General features: G+C 38.5%; 1 protein-coding gene and 1 long non-coding RNA gene across 9 annotated transcripts in view; one reads left to right on the top strand and one right to left on the bottom strand.

Moving 5' to 3' along the window:
- The window catches only part of LOC127468157 (uncharacterized), a 28,228-nt gene extending 9,395 nt beyond the window's left edge, over positions 1 to 18,833 (top strand). For 2 of the 6 annotated variants that reach the window (XR_007903413.1, XR_007903414.1), the window contains 5 exons: positions 7,574 to 7,705; positions 11,660 to 11,747; positions 12,817 to 12,958; positions 15,398 to 15,483; positions 18,722 to 18,833. This is a non-coding gene — a long non-coding RNA (uncharacterized LOC127468157). Of the gene's footprint in view, positions 1 to 7,573; positions 7,706 to 11,659; positions 11,748 to 12,796; positions 15,484 to 16,418; positions 16,525 to 18,721 lie in introns of all 6 variants that reach the window. The other 4 variants (XR_007903417.1, XR_007903415.1, XR_007903418.1 and 1 more) reach the window with 4 other exon arrangements.
- The window catches only part of ALCAM (activated leukocyte cell adhesion molecule), a 117,541-nt gene continuing 105,568 nt past the window's right edge, over positions 7,772 to 19,744 (bottom strand). For 2 of the 3 annotated variants that reach the window (XM_051780992.1, XM_051780993.1), the window contains exons 13-17: positions 19,137 to 19,175; positions 18,704 to 18,821; positions 16,800 to 16,856; positions 11,813 to 11,927; positions 7,772 to 10,106 (exon numbers count right to left, since the gene is read on the bottom strand). In XM_051780992.1, the coding sequence (XP_051636952.1) occupies positions 11,840 to 11,927; positions 16,800 to 16,856; positions 18,704 to 18,821; positions 19,137 to 19,175 (302 nt within the window). In that variant the 3' untranslated portion in view covers positions 7,772 to 10,106; positions 11,813 to 11,839. The remainder of the gene's footprint in view (positions 10,107 to 11,812; positions 11,928 to 16,799; positions 16,857 to 18,703; positions 18,822 to 19,136; positions 19,176 to 19,744) is intronic. The other variant, XM_051780994.1, reaches the window with a different exon arrangement.

The following is a 19,744-nucleotide window of genomic DNA, read 5'->3' as shown; positions in this document are numbered from 1 at the left end:
GAATAGCCCAGTTCAATGCTGAAAAAGTTCTGAACAATTCTGACAGTTTAACCTTTTTATTGGAAAGTATTAAACTAAGCAATGTCACCAGCACCTTGTGAGGAGGCTCATTGCACGCAAGAAGCAACTGGCAACGTAGTGTGACCTGGAATGGCATCTGGGTTTTTACTGAGAACAGATTTTAGAAGAAACAGAGAAAACAATTCCTGTAAATTTTTTATTGAGCCCAGGTACTTTCAGCCAGCTCTAAGAATTGTCCAGCAGATCTCCACATACTAAACTGTTGGCATTTTGCCATACAGACCAGCATTACAGAAATTCAGGGTACTGACTGTTAAAACCATATTGCAAAGACCTAACATTTAGAAATATAAATAATGCTTAGCCTACTTTTCTCATCAGAATAGGATCCAGTGGCACTGTGATTAATCACAGGCTGCTCAGCATCAGTAGGGGGAAATGAAACCTATTAACGCTGCTGTTTTCTCCAGGTGCTGAGGCTGTATGGGAGGAAATGATCTCTGATGTGAGGGAAGACGGACTGCTAATTCAAAAAACAAAATTCCACCTGCTGTCAAGAATGATTAGGGATCAGAAGGGTACATTTGTGGTGATTGCTTGATCTTCGTGGCTAATGAAGTTAACTGTCTACAGTCAGACCCCCATTAAAGTTAACTGGTGTTTTATGTTGTACCTAAAATGTTCCCCTGCACCAGATATGTTCAAGCGGGACAATTTCTCCCTTGCAGCATGCTCACTCACTCTACCTCAGGCTCAAGAAGTGTGAGAGGGTGAACATTGCTCTCAGCTCAAAGCAGCAAGCTCTGATTCTGCTTGTTACTTCAGGCACTGCTGACTGATTTTGGATGCTCTTTCTGAACAGTGAGTGCTCTGTTGTGTACCACCATCATTAACAATGGTCTTCAGCTTCGAGGGGGATGGGAACAAAACAGTGTTTCTTCTACCTCTTTGAATTTCAGCACTGTGGATTTAAATCTACTCATTTTCTGTGCTATGTAACAGCCCGGGTACCTCTGTCTACTACACAATTCATTTGGTCACGACCTCTACGAATTTTGTCCTCCCTCAGATCACTTTGAATTAACCTATGGGAGGGAGTAAGATGTCCTGCTGGAATACCAGGTCTTGGATTCTCAGGTTTCTGCAGGAAAGCTGTAGATTATCAGAAAGACACACCAAGGGCAATGCACTGTAGTCCATCAGCAAAGAAAGAGCAGGATGATGTGTGCGAACAGAAACAGACTGACAAACGTTGCTGCCATGTGCACACCCTTCATAGAGAAGATGGGAAAGTGCTTTGTACTTATCTGGAATGGGGTAGTGGTATCAAGGCTCAAGTATGGAATGATTTTTCTTAGAGGATATGTAAGCTAAAGATAGCCAGACAGCTGTAGGGGAGTTTGTCTTGCAAGCGCCCCCCCCCACCCCTTCCTCAGAGAAATGTATCAGAAACACCAGGTAAAGCTGAGATTGCTTCATTATTGTCATTGAAGCCACTGAATTTGTGTACAGATGTAGCAGAATTGGGACCAGTGGGGAAGTAGTAATTAGAAAAACATTCATTTGGGAAGAGACTGGCTGGAGGAAAGGAGGTACAAGGGGAAAAAAGGGGTTCAGAAGTGGAGAAATGGAAAGTAAGATAAAGATCAGGTCAAAAACACAAGAGGGCAGATTTTCCACCAGTAAGAGTATGAACCTTTGCAGATGTTAGTGTAGCTATCCTACTGACCCAAGGCCACCAGGATGCCAGAGGGTACCCTTGGGGCAACTCACTCGCCTACCAGTCAGGTCTGCTTTGGAAAGGACTGGTGTAGGAGGGCGGAGGCAAGAGGGATCACTTGCACCTTAAGGTTAAATGATGTGGGGAGAGAAGGATGATGGATTTGTACTTCAGTAGTAGTTGTGTGTAGTTAACAGGATTTAGCAGTGATACACCACAGCTTTGTAGCTGTGTGCAATAGCAAGCCAAATAATGGGATTTGATAACAGTACTCTGTTTATTAGTTAATTAGGCTATTTGATTTGTTAATTATTAGTAATATGTTGATCAATCAATAAGCACTATAGCCCCTATCAGTTAGGTCATAAGCCTACAATGTAAAGGAGGAGAGTCAGATCCTGAGGCAACAACCCAGTAGGTGATTCTTCTGAAACTGGACCTTGCATGACTGTGTCTCTGTAGAACCTGAGGCAGTAAAGAAGTATTGTAAACTTATCTTAAATACCAGTCTGATTCCTCTTTCACTTAGGCTGTCTTCCATAGTAGTCTGCAATCTTTTTAATTCCTTCTTAAAGGAGGAATTAATTTAATTTTAATTCTAAAAAGTTCTTTTATTCTCAGTTGTAGCTCACTAGTTCCTCCATGATCTAAATTGTCTTGATTCCCTCATATGTCCTGGTAAGTATTTTGATTCCAGTGAATTTCAGCTTATGGTTCCTGTTTTGGAGCAGGGGGATTTGCTTATTTACTTGGAACTTTATAATCAGCTTCCCAAATCTGTCTGGATACTTTACAGCTGCCTTTGCAGATAGTTTTGGTTTTTTTTTTTCCTGAGTAGCCTGTTACTTTTTCTTCCTGTGAAATATAGTTTCTTCTGGAGAAAATTCTCATTCATGATTTAATTTCCTTTGACTATTTTCTAATGATTTTGGGTCAGCTTTAATATTTTATGAGTCATTTCATTATTTGTTCCATCTCGGTTCCTCAGTGCCTGACCTGAGTCAGGCACCACCTTTGTCCTGCTGTGCAAGTTTTAGCCTTAACCAGAATTTAGAGTTTTTCCCATGTGGATGAGCATCAGCAATGCATAATGGGTGTGCTATTTGTGATATCTTCACAATAAAATTCCCTTCAGGATGGTGGAAAGAGAGGCTGTTTCCCCCCTTAGAAATTCTCTCCCCTTTTCTGTTTACCACAGCCACAGTCACTGTTTCTTTGGCCATGTCTCTGCCATATGGCCAGCCAGCAATAAATGGCCATGACTTTTATTTCAAATGGATTTATTAGGGATGGTGAGTAATGTATTTTTATGCTGGATTACTTATTATACTCATGTCTTGTGTCAAGATCTAGTTGGATGAAAGAACTGAGTGCATTAAAATACCATTTGAGAAGGGTTTATTAGTTAATAATACCTTGAAATGCACTTGAATGCTTTTCCTCATGTAAATTTATGTAAATGTTTTTAGACTGAAAGCTGAATTATTACAATAAAAGCAGTATTATGTATATTGAGGAAGCTGAGCTGTTTGGGTTTGGTCACCGTATCTCTTGGAGTTGAAGAAGCTCATCCTGTCCAACCTAATTATTTCCACAGATCCCAAGAAAGCTTTTCTTTTTCCTCTCAGTTCATCTCTGAGCTCTGAGTTGAATTGTACTAGTTGGAGAAACACAAATGTTTAAAAAGTTCTTTTGGTACCTGCTGTTATGTTGAGGCCAGATTAGGGTTTAAGCAAGTTCTGTTCCAGGTGCTACTGCTGGTTCAGCCATTAGACCCTCTTTAAAACTTTGGGAGCAAATATAACCTGCTTAATGCCAACTCTCTGCAACTGGAACTAGATGGATTTGTTAATTTGTTGAATTTATCTCTGCCCAGTACTATAGACTGTTCCCTCTCTGGAGCTATATAAAGAGATATGGTGGCTTCCTCTGCTGGAGCTAAAGATGGCCACTAAGGGTAGCAGCTTTATAAAGGATTGCTCTGACTGCCTTATATCACCAGATCCAAGGTGATAGCTATTAGCACCTCTCAGCTAGTGTAAATGTAGAAAAGCATATACCTAATGAAGAGAGAGCAAATGTTTGAATAAGTGCTCCAGGGAGAGCGGTAGAGAGAGCATTAAGATGGAGCACTGCATCTGTCCAAGGACTGCATCCTTGGAGGGCACTGACCACAGCAACATTCCCATCTCAGATTCTTTTTTCACTTCTTTTTTTTTTTAAATTTCCACTTTAAAAAAATATTTAGCTGTCATTGAACATAACCGGTAGTGAGTTATGCTCCTATTTACTGTCAGTTTTACTCTTCCCTTCTCTCCACACTCCCTCTTTGAAAGACCAAACAATTGATTTCTCAGGCAGAGGCAGTGTGAGAGAAGCTGGCTCACAAATATGACTTTCTTCTGACCACTGATTACTTTTGCTGACAAACTAGTACTTCTTATCCCTGCCTCTAATGTGTGTAAAAATTTCAGTTAAAAAACCTCTGCTTCCCCCTTGTTTTTCCTCATGTGGTTTGGATTAGGAAAATCCGGGACCCAGCAGGAGACACAGCAAACCCAGACTGAACTGCAAAATGGATTACTTCAAGTGCAGTGAGTGGGGGTTAGAAAGACATTGCACATAGGATTGAAACTACCTTATCACAGATACTGCACTTGATCTTAGCCAAAAGGCTGAGTATTCCACACACTGGAATCTTGCTAACTCTAATTTTATCAGAAAGTCTGTCTGATCTGATTTCCATATCATGTTTCTTTCAGTTTAGCAAGTGTAGTCACTTTGGCCAGTTGTGTTTGTTGTGTTTACTTTCTTAAATTTGTGGAAATGAATGTGATCTTTCTTTATTTGGAGTAATAAAACCAACATCTTTGAAATTGAATTTGTGGAAATATTTTGTCTATATGAGGTTTTATTTGATTCTTTAATTCATTTCATTTCCTGAATTTAGATTCAATTATATGTTCTTCCTTTTAAATGTATTCTGTTGTCCATCTAGAATAGCTCCTCTTGTGGCAGATGCAAATATTAATGAAATCTCTGATCTGGTGTGTAGACATTATTGAACACTAACAACACAATCTGAATTTGTTATCTGCTTTCTAGGCCTGGAGAAAACAAACTTACCTCGGTGAGGTACCCATTCAGGTACTTAACTGTTCTAGTGAAAATCTCGAGGAGCAGGGAGGAGAAAGGATTAGGGTGATGTGAGTTTGAGCTGAGGGAAGCATTGTTCTGGATATTGTAATTGGCCTCTTTTAATATAAGATTCATTATGTAGCTTGTTATATAATTATTGTTCTATTATTATATTCTATATAATTTTATAATTGTTCTGTTATTATATTGTAGAATTTATCTGAGTGAGGTTGCATGTAGGTTTATATTGAAAGAGAGACAGCTTTTTCCAAGAAAAAGCATATGAGTAGAAATCATTATATTTAAATAGAATTTAATCTACATCCTTAAACGTAAGACTTGTGCTGACATTCCAGTACCATTAAAAAAAAAAAAAAAGGCACATTGGTGTTACAAGTGTAGGTTATGGTATTACAGCTGAACCTTTGCAGTGTGGGTTACACTTTTGTGCTATTTTCCAAAAGAGGGAAACTTCACAGGGACTCCACAACAATGGATATGAACATGTAGAAGCCCCTGCATGGGAAGTTTAGTCTGTTTCTACATTTTTTTCCCTGTTTCACAGTCCATTTCATGTTTATAGTTGTGTTAAATTGCTGGTATTTATCTCAAGGTGCTTTGTCATTTCTGAGCTAGATGTCCTACAAATAAACAACTGATGGCAGCAGAGAATCAATCCATACAGAACAGGGGATGTGGAAATGAGCACTAAGACAGGGAACAGAGGATGACAGAGGCCTTAGCTGTATCACCAGGTAGAGCATAAGAAGAGGCAAAACCTCTGGGGGGCGAGTAGGTGAGTGATGAGAGAGGTACATTACTGTTTTCTCACTAAGGAACAAAATTTCCCAATAATTTGTCAGGCTCTACCTTTTCAAGATGAAATTCATTACTACATCAAAGTGAATGCCTTGCTGCTAACAGAAAAAAATGCCCCTATTTAGAATGTAAATGAGAAAAATGTATGAATTACATTTATAGATATTTAAAGAATTGTGAGTGGCTGGGTGGAAAAAGTTAGTCTTGTTTTAGAAATTGACTTTGGCATAATTTGATAATAAGTAATAAGCTTCTGATTCCCTAATAATTTGAAATGTAGCAAATCATTACTGAATGTGTGTGCTGCATTACATATGAAGCGTACACAGCCAAGAGGGGTGTGTGGTGGGTTGGTTGGTTGGTTTGTTTGCAGCCTGTCTACTTCCCTTCTCACCCTCCCTCTCTGGCAGACCACCATGAGGGAAGGCTGAAGTCAGCCTTGCTCAGCACTGAATTGTGCCAGTTAGAGGATGCTACCCTTTTCCAGAAGAGCTTGGGAGCCCTTCAGGGGTTAGAAGCATATAACTCAAAGTTATATACCTCCTATGTTCCCTCCATCTCCTTCTGCCTGGAGGAGAAACCTGTTTGAAACCCCTGTATTGGGCAATTCTTGGAAACAGACACCTGAATGCAGATGCGTTCTTGTCAAAAGGAAACCCAGAAAACATTTGCACAGATGTGGTTGACACAGGAGGTCATGATCTCATTTCATATGTCATTGCTTAATCTTAGCTGAGATAATTACAGACATATGGCTGTCTAAATATGAAGTCAACAGGAAGGTATCCAGCTACATGTGGTACTACAAGTAAATCAGATTTAACTGCAACAGCCAGCAGCTGAAGCTATTAGGTGAACATCGGATGTTCCCTGACAAAATTTATCATAAAAAACAAAGACAATAAATTTACATTTAGTCATTCTTTGTATGTCTTTGTGGATAAAACTCACATTAGTATCTCATAATGTTCAAATAATAATCAGTATAGAATTTAGAGTTATTTGTTATATGTTTTTCGAAACATGACAGGATGAAAACTCGCTGTCCAGGGAAAGTGTAACATATTGCCTAAACCATCTGTGGTGCTGGGTTGATGCTGGCAAGCCCTGGATAATACAGGGACAATCAGGTGTGGAGTGTTTGCTTCACTGGCCAGCAGCAGTCAGGTCAGCGCTTTCCCCGTTTAGGCTCTGACCAGCTGCTGGTCCCAGCAGTGCAGTAGTTGTAGGTGCAGCAAAGCCCTCAGACAGAGGCTATTCTGTAGTACTCAGAACCAGTACAAAATGTCCCTGATACTTTGCCTTTTGTTGTGTTGACCCTAAGTACTTTTTTTTCCCCCTCCTTTCCGAAAGGTCTCATCTTCTGGCTGCACCATTACAACGTTTCTGTGTGTTTTAATAGCGGTTCATATCTATAGCACAGCTATAGTTTTGGTATTATTGCTTCTGAGGACTCACAGAGTTGCTCAGGAAGCTTGTGGGATGTTTTTGCAGGATGCTGCCTTTGCAGCATGCAGCCAAACCTGTTGGTTTGTTCCAAGCTCAGTGGCAGTTTCCAGCATAGCCATTACAGACACCACAAATCACCTCATTTCCTGACTGCAAAGCAAGAGGGTGGGCTCTCCCCTACTCCCCTTTGCCGTGCTTTTAAACCATTTGTAAGCAGGGATTTGTTTTTCTTCCTGTGTGAAGTAAACTAAGGTTGAACTCTGGTGTGGTGTACAAACTCAGATTTGAACGGGCCCCCTAAGTTTCACTGATATGGTAATTTTTAAATCCAGGTCACAAGCACAGACGTCCATGATGAACTCTGGGAAAGTTTTGTGTGCCAGCTGGGCACGTGCTTTTCTCTGAGCGAGTGTTTATGCTCCCCAGGTCCTGACCCTGCGGTCCAGGAGGAGGTCCACAAACCCACACCAAGACCCCTTGGCTTTGCTGGAATTTTCATCCCAGACGACTATTGAGGTGTATTTGCAGGATTGCAGTGAGCAGCAGCGTGAGCTCTGGGTAAGCGCCCTCCCTCGTGCTCGTACGTGTTCTGGCAAACTGAGATTTCAGACAAGCAGGTGAAGACATACTTCAGTTTTATTGTTGTTTAGGCATGGATAGAAACATTAATTCTTTTGCACTCTTGGTTCTTGAAACTTGCCTATAGTGAACTTGGAGCAGTGAAAAGCCCAGCTCCTAGGACTGACGATTTAAAGTGCATAGGAGATCTAGCAGAATCCCAAAAGGCGAGGAGTTGGTTTTATTCCTTCTTCTGTAGCTGTGGAAGCTGAAGGACTTTTTTTCTTCTCCTTTGCCCTGTATTCCCCTGACAGTGGTATGAAAATTTTCAGCCCTTCCCTATGCTTTCCCTTTGGAAGTTTCCCTATCTTTGGAAGTTTCCTCTCTGTATTTAAGAACTATTTGTAGTGTTATAAACAAAGACAGGTGATATTTGCACACTCCTTCACAGGACTCTGTTACAGCTTTTCCCATTTAGAGTCATGCCCACTGAATTTGTTTTTTTCTTTTAAAAAACGTGTATCACTTGGCAGTGTTCTCGCACCAAAAGAAAAAGATATATTTATATATAAAGTAACTTTTTTGTGTGTTCACGTTTTATTTTGGAAAAAGAGGTGTTTAAAAATTTTAGAATTTTTTTAACAAAATTCTAAAAAGAAAAAAATCACAATATTTACAGAGATAACAGAATGGCTTAGCCATGCAAAACAAATTACTTTGGTTTTTCCCCCATTTTACTTTGGTTTAAATATTGACCAAGATTATAATTTTTTTTTCTTTTTGCCAAATAAAACAGTAACAAATTAAAGTTTAGAGGCATATAACAGGATTTCCCTCTAATATTTTATACAGCATAGAGTTTATAGGACATCTTATGTATTTAATCCATGCCAATGCACTACAGGAAGCTTTTATTAAGACATCAGTCACTACTGCCCAGACATTTAACATTTTACAAATTTACAAGTAACAGTGTTTTCTTCCCCCTAAATAATGCAAAAGTGGCAAAATACATTTCCTAACGTCCATCTTTTTCATTTATTTATTTATTTATTTATTTATCTATTTATTTATTTATTTATTTATTTTTGCCTACCAATCTATAAAAACTTACTTTTTCCCTGGATATTTGTAAATGGAAACCTGATGTTCTGCTTAATCTACTCTTTCCCTCCATCAAAGATGCCTGTTACCCTCTTCCAGAAACTAACCTTCCAGATAAATTGAAACATCTCCCTTAAGTACGACTTCCTTTTGGCCATTCACCCTAAAACCTTCTCTTATCAAGTACCATTCTAAAAATTCCCTCAAGCAAAAAACATGTTTATAAAGTTACAAACTTGAATGTAACTAAAGATACATAGACATTTCATTGTTACAATTATATGTACTGTTTGATAAATTAGGTACCAGTTAAAAACACTAAAATTATCTCAAGGTGCATTCAATATCTGTAGCATAGTTAACAAAAACACACAAAAAATATATATATTCTATTTTTGTGGGAAAAAATGCAGCTTTGATATGACCACTTTTTAAAAAAAGGTTCCAATTCTGACTGGTATCTCTTTGAAATGACAATTTACAGTACTTTAAGGCAGCGAATAACATAAAGGAATCAAAATTAACCCAGAATTCCAGTTCCTTATCCTAATGCTAACATGAAAGACGACTCATAAAGATCAATAAAATGCGTGTCTTGCTCTAGAAGGAAAGGATTATTAGCCACCGTCTGTATGTAGGCTAGGAATTTTTCATAGCGTTCCTTGCTTAATACCCAGACTTCTTCAGGGAACCTCTTTATTCCCCTTCTGGCTTGTTTAGCTTTGCACGGTTTTTTAAACATTCACTTTCATTAACATCTTAGTTTATTCTTGTCACAGCTGTCACCCTTCTGCTTTATCATGACTTCAAAGAATGAAAAAGGAGTTTGACATTTTCCTTTAAGACAATCTTACACTGTAGGTACTTGCTACAAACCAGAGGCTTCACTGAAAACAACCAGAACTAGACATGTACCTGCTCAAAGGGTGTCATAAAAACAATTGAAATAAAAACCATTACACTATACATCAGATTAACAGCAACTCCCAGAACAAAGCCTTACAGTGTATAAAAATAGCTACGTAAAAAATTTACATAAAGGCAAACAAAAAGAAATCTTCAGTGCAGACATTTACAAAAAAATATTTCGAACAGAACACAACATGGTGACCTATTATCATGGCTGTTGCCAAAATTAGTTTGTGGGGTTTTTTTATCTTGAGATAATTATGTCTAAAATCCTTTGAAAACTTGGTAGTATGATCTGCTTAATACTTGAACCATGAATAGCTGTCACTTCTTTGTATATGTTTAAGTACAATCCACGTTCATGCTTCAATTGGTCTATATGTATTCTCTGAAAATATGAAAGATAAAACCAGTTAAACACTTTAAAGTATATTAACCATCATAACTACTCAGTATCTAGCCTTCAAATAAACAGCTACATGAATAGTACTTTCTTCTGCTCTTCAATGACATGAACACTTTCTTTCATGACAAGAGTAGCCTGTTGTAATACTGTTCCCAGTAAATCCAGTAAGTTTATCTGGTAAGTAATGGATTTATGTCCATTTCATTTATGTAGATCTACTGATCTGAAGAAATACAGAGTAAACGATTGCACTGAAGGCACACAATGTTATCTGAACTCCTATGTTAAATAAATACCCCCAGCTAATTTCATCTAATCACCTCAATATCACAGTGTTGCAGAAGGTACCAGGACCAGGCAAAAAATACAGACGAAGGCCTAAGCAAAAAGATTACAGAATTTCCCCATAGAATTGTAGTAGGAATGCTGGGTATTTATGCTGCAACTTTTTCAAAATCCAAATCTACTTCTTTCCTACTTTTAAATCATTTATAGGATATAATTTTGATATTCCCAATTCCCTTTTTCAAATTCTAAAACAGTGATATTACTAGTAAAGTGCCTATAGCAATGCTGCATCTCTTTATATAATGTATAAGTGCTTTATCTAATTCAGTGAATTTTGAATTTTTAACGCAAAACTTGTGGCTTGTACTTTAAAGTACAATACCAGACAATACCGGTATTATTAATGGCAGCTGTATTTATTTAAATAAGAAACCTTTTAATGTAAATATGAAATACCATAGTTCCAGTACATGCTTTAAAACCCTACTACCTCAAGAAGGTATCCAATGCTATTTACTTAAGATCCCTGAAAATCATGGCTGCCTACAGCTTTCCTGTGGAGGAAGTTAAAATGCAGCACTACTGAATGGGTACTACTCTAATTTTTAAGAACAGCTGATGACTAACTGAACAAACCTCTGTATGGTCAGCTGGCTTCCAGACTCTTGGGCTACCCCAGATTTAAAATGTCCTAAACTGGCCATAAGAATGGTCTAAACCCCTACTTTGGGTTCTAAGAGGAGTGGCATATATACACGCAGCAGTGGTGTATATATGTGTGAGCACAGGGTGGTGCTGTTGGTGCTCTGTAGCGCTCCTGTAATTCCCAGCAGAAGTTCGGCATCTACCGAATCGCTGGTGCACAGAACCCAGCAGGGGAAACTTTCATGCTAAACGTAATATACAGTGTCTCTTTACAGGATAAAATTGATCCTAGTAAAAGTATGGAAAATCTAGAGTGAAAAGAATTGTTTTGTTCTAAAGGAAGTCTCATGCCATTTGCACTAATGACGAACAAAGCTGACTTGGACAACTTGGAAACTGTTGCTTTTCAGTAAGGGAAGAAGGCTCCTGTAAACATTCCAAGTCACAACTTGAAACCTTCTAACTCTACCTAAATATATTCTTCATATATACACATACACACACCTGTACCACAGTGACACATTATATAAATTTGTATTTTCATTTCCTCAAGTATGTGGATTATCTAAATGTCAGGCTTGTTTTAATATCTCTGTGTGCAGCTTCAAATTCTTAACTGGCCAGAAGCTTGAGTCTGTCTGTCCTGATACTACACCACTCAAAGTGACCCCTCTGCCTCATCTCTGGAAGGTGAGCAACAGATTCCACAAATGGTGGACAAAGGGATGTTAAATTCTGCAATATTAAACACTTACCTGGAATGACGACTGACACATTTTCTCTTAAGTTTCAGATTTATGATTGTTTTCCTCTAGTTTTTTGTTTTCTTCTATATTTCCAAGATCTTTGTCTACATGTTTTGATGCTGTCCTATAATGTAAAAAAGAAGGTCATTTTTGCACGTCTACAGCGTTTTGTTCCATCCTCACATTAATGACACTGCCTCCTCCCCTCGAACGGAGAACTGTGACAGGTTCTGTTCTCAGCAGGTTTGCATATGTCTGTAAATAGGCCAACAGCACCAGATCCCCCACTGGTGTTGGTACCACAGGAAGTATTGCAGTAGGGCTCTGTGTGTTTGATTTACCTCTTGAGGAATTCAGAATTATCCTGAGCTAGCAGACATTTAGCAAGGTTAAACCAGTTGTGGAGATCCATGTTTCCTGACAAAGTAATTGTGTAGCTTGTTTCAAAAAACAAGAGTTTGCTTTAAGGCATACTAAAAATGTTACAAGTGTGGCTAAGATATCTTGATCAACACAGCAATCTTTTGTGTACTTGTAGTAAATGACTTACAGAGCCCGTGCCAAACGGAAGCTCTTTAAATGTGAAGAAATTCATAAAAATTCTGGCAACACTGAAAAAAAAATCACACTCTGGTTTCTAGATCTGTGCTAGCTGTGACTGACAAGCTTTGGGCAAAGATGAAATTGTGTAGATGTTTGGGGGGGGGGGGAAGAGGTATGCCTCATTTAAAATAGCAGGTCTTCCTTAATGCAAGTAGTGGAGATGAATTAATGAGTTAAGTGCTTAGTTTAGCTTAGCACAATAAAACCACTATGCCATTCATTTAATCTGTGAGAAGCCTCACTGTCTGCCAAGGTGAAAGATTCCTGCAGTGCTGCGATAACATTTTGAAGGCCACAATTTTTAAAATGTAAATGGGCAAATGTGTTTGAGTGGGACAAAGTAAATCCCTTGTGTCAAAGCAGATTATCGTATACGCATTTTCTCTACAGATAATTTGTTTCCCCTACAGAAAAGTGAGGTCTGTTGTGACAGATTCATGCATATGCTCGCCCTTGCTTCAGGGTAAAGGCCCGCAGTGACGCTGACTTGCAAAATACAATGAAGACACAGGTTAGCAGGATACTGTGACACGTCACGCTGACACCATGCAGGTATGTACCTCCCCAAACCGCTGATCTGAACTTTTGCTGGTGGAGTGTTTCTGTGCACATCCTCCATCTGAGCAGAGGCCGTGAGCAGGGGCTACGAACTGTGTGTGCCCTGAGCTGAAGTACCCTTGAGTGGTACTGACAGTTTAGTCTTTGTCTCTGAAAGGCTTCCGATGGGGTGCAAATGCACCTAACCCCCAACACCTCTGGGAGTGGTGCTGAAATGCTGCTTTCTGGGCTGGGGAGCAGCTCTTGAGGTGGAGTGCCAGGAGAGCATGGGATTCTGGATCCCAGAGCGCAGAGACTACACTGAATGGCACCATTCTAAAATGTTTTTTGTTTTAGAGGTTATCTCCTGAATGGCTCTAAGTTTTAATGCTTCAAAACTGCATTTGCCTTTTACGATTGGTTTTAGAGTGCCTCTATTATATTTGTGTAATTGATAGAAAGGTGTTGGTGTTGAAAACCTACTTACTGCAAAGATCTGGACTCCTCTTTACTGCAGGCAAATTGAATTTCGTGCTGAGATAGTATTAGTAACTTATTCTACAGTGGTAAATTTCTATTGTGCAATAACATTCTACTTTTTTCTGGTATTCAAAACCTGAAACACGTGATATGCATTAAAAGGAAAGGATATGAAATGCAATGAAGAAAAAATTCAGTGCTTCAGTAGAGACTGACCTTCTGTGATAACTGACCTTCTTAATAACCTTTCACAAATCTCTTTAATCCTCACAAAAAAGAAACAACCCCTCAAAAAAAAAATCCCTTGAAAATTAAAAAAGTTTTTAATTTAAATTTAAAAAAATGTTTGGTTTAGGCTGAGCACATAATTTGGCTTGTCATGCAGCTAATGAGTCTTTTCCATATTAAAGTCACACAAAATTGGAGACAACAGGGAAAGAGATGAAAAGCTGAAAGAATCTGGACTCAGGCAATTACCTGAGCTGAAATGAGTTGGAGGCAAGAAAGCAGGATCCTGCACGTCTGTCCTCATGTCTACTTATGTCTGCTCTGGGAGACTGGATAGACTATTGGCATGGCTCAGTGTGATCCTTTTTATTTGGCCTCTTATCAAGAGTTTTACAGCGACCAAAGCAGACTGAATCTCATATGACCTGACACTTAACAGCAGACGGAACTGTAACCAGCATTACTGGTCTTTGATTAGGTTAAAATTATTCGGTGATTAAAGCTAGGAGATGCTGCAATGAGATCAGGTTTTGAGTTTTAAAGTGCTCTATTTTAGTTCTGCATTCAATGAAACTAAATGTCACCTATTTTCCTAAAGCCACAAGGAGCGAAAATGGGAGACCTAAAGGGCAACACTGTGACTTTGAAAGAGGCAGGAGAGCCAGAACTCTTTTTGAGGATGTTCTAAACCACTTTCTTGAAATGAGAGTAGCAGCAGTTTTTCATGTCTGACAATCAGATGGATTTCGATTCTCAATGCCCGAGACTGAAATGCAGCTGTTTATTTATGATGGTTCAGTGATCTTGCTGACCCTTTTTTTTTGTTGTTCCCCAGATAGCAATATCTAGGCAGATTAACCACCTTAGCACAAACAATACTGCTGCCTTTTTTAGTGCTATTTAAATAGTGTCGTTAAAAGACACAAGAGTAATTTTGTGCTAAGTTGCAGCAGTGTGATCCACTGGCAGTGCTCTGCCAACAGCAGAGGAACAGCCGACTGGCATGGCACCAATCCTCAGGGCTTGACAGACGTGGCTTGGGTTTGTAACAGAAATGTCTCAAAACGTGGTTTCCATCACTTCCTGAGGTGATTGAGGCGCAGGACAAATGGTCCTTTGCCAGCTTAGCATTCAACAACAGTTGTTCCTTACTCTTCGTGCATTAACTCCTGTCAGCTCACTCCATCTGCAACTCAAGAGCAACTTCTTGATGATATCTGAGCAGCTGGGGAATGTAGTCTGAAAGGACAGAAATATTCCTGAGGATTTGCCAGAAAGGGTAGACAGCCCACTCTGCCCAGGCCTGGAGAACTCTCTCACACTGTAACATTATCTGCAGCTCCACAAACAAAGCCCACACCTTCCCGTGCTCTGGCCCTGTTGTTCTGAGGAGTGAGAAGTTGGCTTTAGTTATTCTTTTTTTTTTTTTAAATTAATTTGTAAAACATGAATCATTCTGAGCTAAAATTATGACTCATACTTTACACATATCTATGCTTGCTCTTCAGGAAAATAATTATCCTCAGGGATTCCTAATCAAAATCTCTTTGCAAGTAATACTTAAGTGAGATTTTTAGCTTTCTTTGGAATGTGTGCATTTTGAGAGGCTGCTATTTTAATAGATTTTGTTCAGATACATTTTCCATGTCAATTGTTTTGCCTGTTGTACTGTAAATACAGACTGCATATAGGTGTCCCGAAAATTGTTGTAGGGTTTTAATTTCTGATTTCTTTTCATCTTGCAAGTCCAGGCCTTGCCCTCAACAATGTTTAAGGAAGACAGGAGGCAGTGCGCTGTTTTTCCTTGTTACCCAAGCTTGAGACAGTGACAGGTAAGAGGACAGACATCAGTGTAGTTCTGCATGCTGAAGCAAGAGCCAAGAATTTCATTAAAGCTTGCATCCATTTTGAAAGGCACATCAGACACTCAACTGCACTGATGCAAAAAAATTTCTAGGAGCTGATGATCTTGTACATTCAAATTGGGACTATCGGCAATCTCCTCCTATTTACCCCAATCTTGCCTTGCACTTCCTCCAATTATTTTCAAATGTCCATCAGCAAGGAAAAAGACAGAGATATTAGAAAAATGTTCCAGTCACCAAGAAATTGGTGACAATTTTTTAATTTATGTGGTGGCTTTTTACAGAGGATTTGTGTCATGTAACTATGTCTTTTCCCTGGAAGGGAAGTGCACAAAACCCAATACAAATGAGTCTTTTTCATAACATACAGCAAGTTTCCTACATATTTGGATTCATATGCTTGTTTCTTATAAAATATCAGAAAGGCTGATATTTTTATTGCTATGCTTCAAGTGTTCAGTTTCAGAGAAACAGTTTTGACTACTGGGATCTAGGAAGTATTTGAAGAGTTTGGTGTGCTCCGAGTATGAACAATCTTAAGACTGCTGCTGTGCGTCAGCTTGCGCAGCTGAACTTTCCTTCACCAGATTTTAAACCACTTTAACCTCAATCCAGCCTCATGTGACTTGAGATTTGTGCATCTCCAAACCTCAGGCACAAAAATGGGGCAAAGGTCTGATCTACATGCAGAACTGCCATGACCAGAGAGCAAGGGTACAGGGTGCTGAGTGCACTATTTCCATTCCAATCTTTAATTTCTGCTGTAGCCTCAGCTGTTTCTGGCAAGGTGAAAATTCACAGATGAAGGATCTACTGAAGATGGGTCTCCTAGAATCACTCAACTGAGGTCTGACACAAAAATTTTAGAAATATGCTGAAGAGCTAAGATATGTTCTGTTCAGTGCAGATTAGTTTAAGACATCCTTTTTGGAAAAAGGAGAAATCTGCAGAGAACAAGTGTTCGGTCTTCTGCTCAGATGAAGGAGAAACAAGGCAAGGCATGCTGGAGTAGGTAGCCTCAACTCTTTATTTAAGAGGGGGTTGCAGAATGTGGAATACAGATGAGTCCCTTATTTATGGGATAATATTCATACTGAAAAGAATATGTGGCTATAATCAGTTTTTCCATCAAGTGGAGCGGATGCAGTGAATAACTGTACAAGTGATTTATTGTGAACATATTCCAAGGCTACAAGTATAATTCCTACTTAGTGTGGATGACAAGACAATAGAATATTGTACAAACCACAACACCAATAACAAAAAAGTAATGTTTTTCTTGCCTCGGCAGACTTGCAAAGTTCTGTGCTGCTGCCTTCTCAGACTTTCCTTTGGCGTCACTTTGGGGATAGAGATTAGTTGAGTTACTGTTCAAGGGTGGGCTTAAAAAATAACTATGAACTGCTGGCCTGTATGGAGATGGAGGGGTTGTGATTAGACACAGGTTGTGTCTAGAGGTGTAAGGTGCTTTTTATGTGGTCTACTTTGACTTCTAGGCTCTAAGTCATAATGAAAACTGTCATAATGACAGAATAGGTACTGGCACTCTGCTTCCTCTTGCAAGTATGGTGTACAGAAAGCAGGGAGTATAACACTAGATCAACTTAAATATCCTGAAAACAGGAGACTCTCAATGATGATGCATCAATTAAGGGTTTTAGAAGCCAGTAACCATATATCAAATATGGAGACTATTATATAACTATAAAGGTTTGGGGTTTTTTTCCAGTGAACCTCTCTAATCAATTCTAGTTTTAATTTTTCCTCTAAGCTTGAGGAAAGTAAGTGTTGTCCATTTAGAATATGCTGTATGTTATCTCTGAAGCAGAAAAAGTTATTTTAGTTAATAAACTCATGCTATATTCTACAATTCCTGTTAGCTCTCCCCATACTACATAATGGTACAAGAAAAGTTACTTATTTTACCTTCTCTGCCCTCCTTATACCCCAAAAACCCAAACCAGTGAACCAGTTTTATGATTCCACATTCACATATTCAAAAAGGAACAAAAAAAAGAAAATTATTCTAGACATTATCACAATAGTAGCAAAATGTGAGTGGAAGAGCAGTGTATGTTATCCTTTTTAATTTTTACCAAAAGAAGCATAAGCTTTGCAAAACCCCCCTCCATGTATTATATCTGAGCGTGGTTCTGTGCTTGGGTGATTTGTAACAATTCTGTATTTGAAAAACTTCCAAAATCTGATCAGTTATGGCTGAAGTAAAGTCCTTATGTATTCTCTAAAAAAAGGATAACATAAATGAAAACACATTTGTTCATAGTAAAATCCAACTGGTATATTTTAGATCTAATTTGATCTAATTTTAATGAAAGGCCACAGAAAGAACAATTGAACTTTAAGACTACTTTTACACCTGTACTGATTTGTGCATGTTATGCATAACTACCCTAATCTCCCCTGATAAGAAGCAGCTGTAAGGAGCCCTTCAGAAAGCAAGCCTGCCCTCAGTTCTCCCTGGAGACAACTGTACAGGGATAAGGCCAAATGGCATGCAGTCATGACCAGCTTCAAAAGGATGCAGAAACGTGGTCACTTCCTGAGATCATCCAATTTATTTTCTGAAGTGAGCCTGCGATAACGAAGAAACTTGAAAGCAAGCAGGCCTCACTGGCAAATCCCATTCTATGCCTAGGATGGCTAAAGCATATTGATTTGGATGATAGCTTCCAGACTTTTCAGCAACACAAGCTCTACCTTTACCAGTTTTACTTCAGAGATCTCAAAGTACCCTTGAACAAAACAACTCTTCTCCCTGAGATGGTTTAGTCTTATTCTGTAAGTTATTCAATATTTAAAGCAAATGATGAAGACAGTTTCTAGTACCACACAGACTCCCACACATCAAGTTCCATAATTAAGTAGTAGGTGCTATGTTTAAATGCAAGAGCCAGCACAGACTTGGCTGTCAGGAAAGACAACCTCATTACAGCTACAATCTTTGAAAATCTTAGACCCCCACCTCCAGGAGATCAGTCCTGTTATGCATTAGGACAAGCCAACCAGAGGTATCAAGTTTCCTTTTTCTAGTAAGTGCACATACTGTAACAGCTTTTCCCCACCCATGACTACTGGAATGCTGCAGGAAGGAAAACAGGTGAACGTACACTTCTGCCTATGGTTATTCTTTTTCGAATTTATCATGAAGTTTTCCATAAATTCTTACTTTGATTTCTTCACATAGAGCCAGTAGACAACACCTGCAACCAGGGCAACCAGCAGAAGACCGACCACAATTCCCACTATTAGCTTTGCCTGGTCATTAACCTTTTCGCTATTGTCATCTGAAGCAAAGAAGAAAAGTTAGAGATGACTTATGACAAAGTAAAACATTACACCAGTTCTAAAGAATTTTCATCAGAAACAGGAAAAGGGGTCAGCAAGTCAAAATAAATAAAACAAAAAATGTAGGCATTGTTCTTTAAATGTACTTTCATCTTTTAAGCTTCAAGAAAATCACGTCTTAGTCAATCATGGCACAAGCTATTTCAAATTAAGTCCACCTTTGAGGGACTGCAGAAATTGTGCACTGACACTATGTAGGTCTTGAACTAAGACAATCAAAAGAAAGGGTTATAGAGACAGAAAACCATACATACCAGTTCTATCCTCTGGCTCATCATATTCTGGAATACTTACTGAAATGAAAAATGTTAAAATTAAATTAAAGACAAAATGTATTAGACCTGAACATCACCTTTAATTGCCTATTTACTGCAATGACAGAAACTGAAACTTAATGCAGTGTTTGCCAAACAAGGTAATTAATCTCATCTTTAAACAAAAGTGTTTGTTTCCTTTGTAATATAATATATCCAGCTGAAGAATCTTATTCAAAATCTGTAATATTAAAGTGTGCTACCCTTCCACAAACTGTAGCTTTTCACTACCTTTCATCATTGAAAAGTGGCATCTGATTAAAGCCCAGTATGGCTGATTTCTGTTGTTAGTCAAGTCATACCAGTAGTAATAAACTGGAATTTGGAGACTAAAACATTATGTTAATTTAGTAATAAATAAAGACTTCTCTCTTGTTAATAAAGTATTATTTTGCAATATTTTGTACTATTATGTTGTAATATTATTTTGTTATATTGTTTACTGTTGTAAATAGATAGCTAGCCAAGAAAGTCATGAAGACTAAGTCACTTCATCTAGAAAGCTATCAATAAATTTTATGTACTACTGATCCAGAGTGGATTTACAA

This window comes from Manacus candei, unplaced genomic scaffold, assembly GCF_025592945.1.
Source record: "Manacus candei isolate 608988 ecotype Guabito, Panama unplaced genomic scaffold, ASM2559294v1 h1tg000014l, whole genome shotgun sequence".
Classification (NCBI taxonomy): domain Eukaryota; kingdom Metazoa; phylum Chordata; class Aves; order Passeriformes; family Pipridae; genus Manacus; species Manacus candei.
This window is presented reverse-complemented; position numbering and strand designations above follow the sequence as displayed.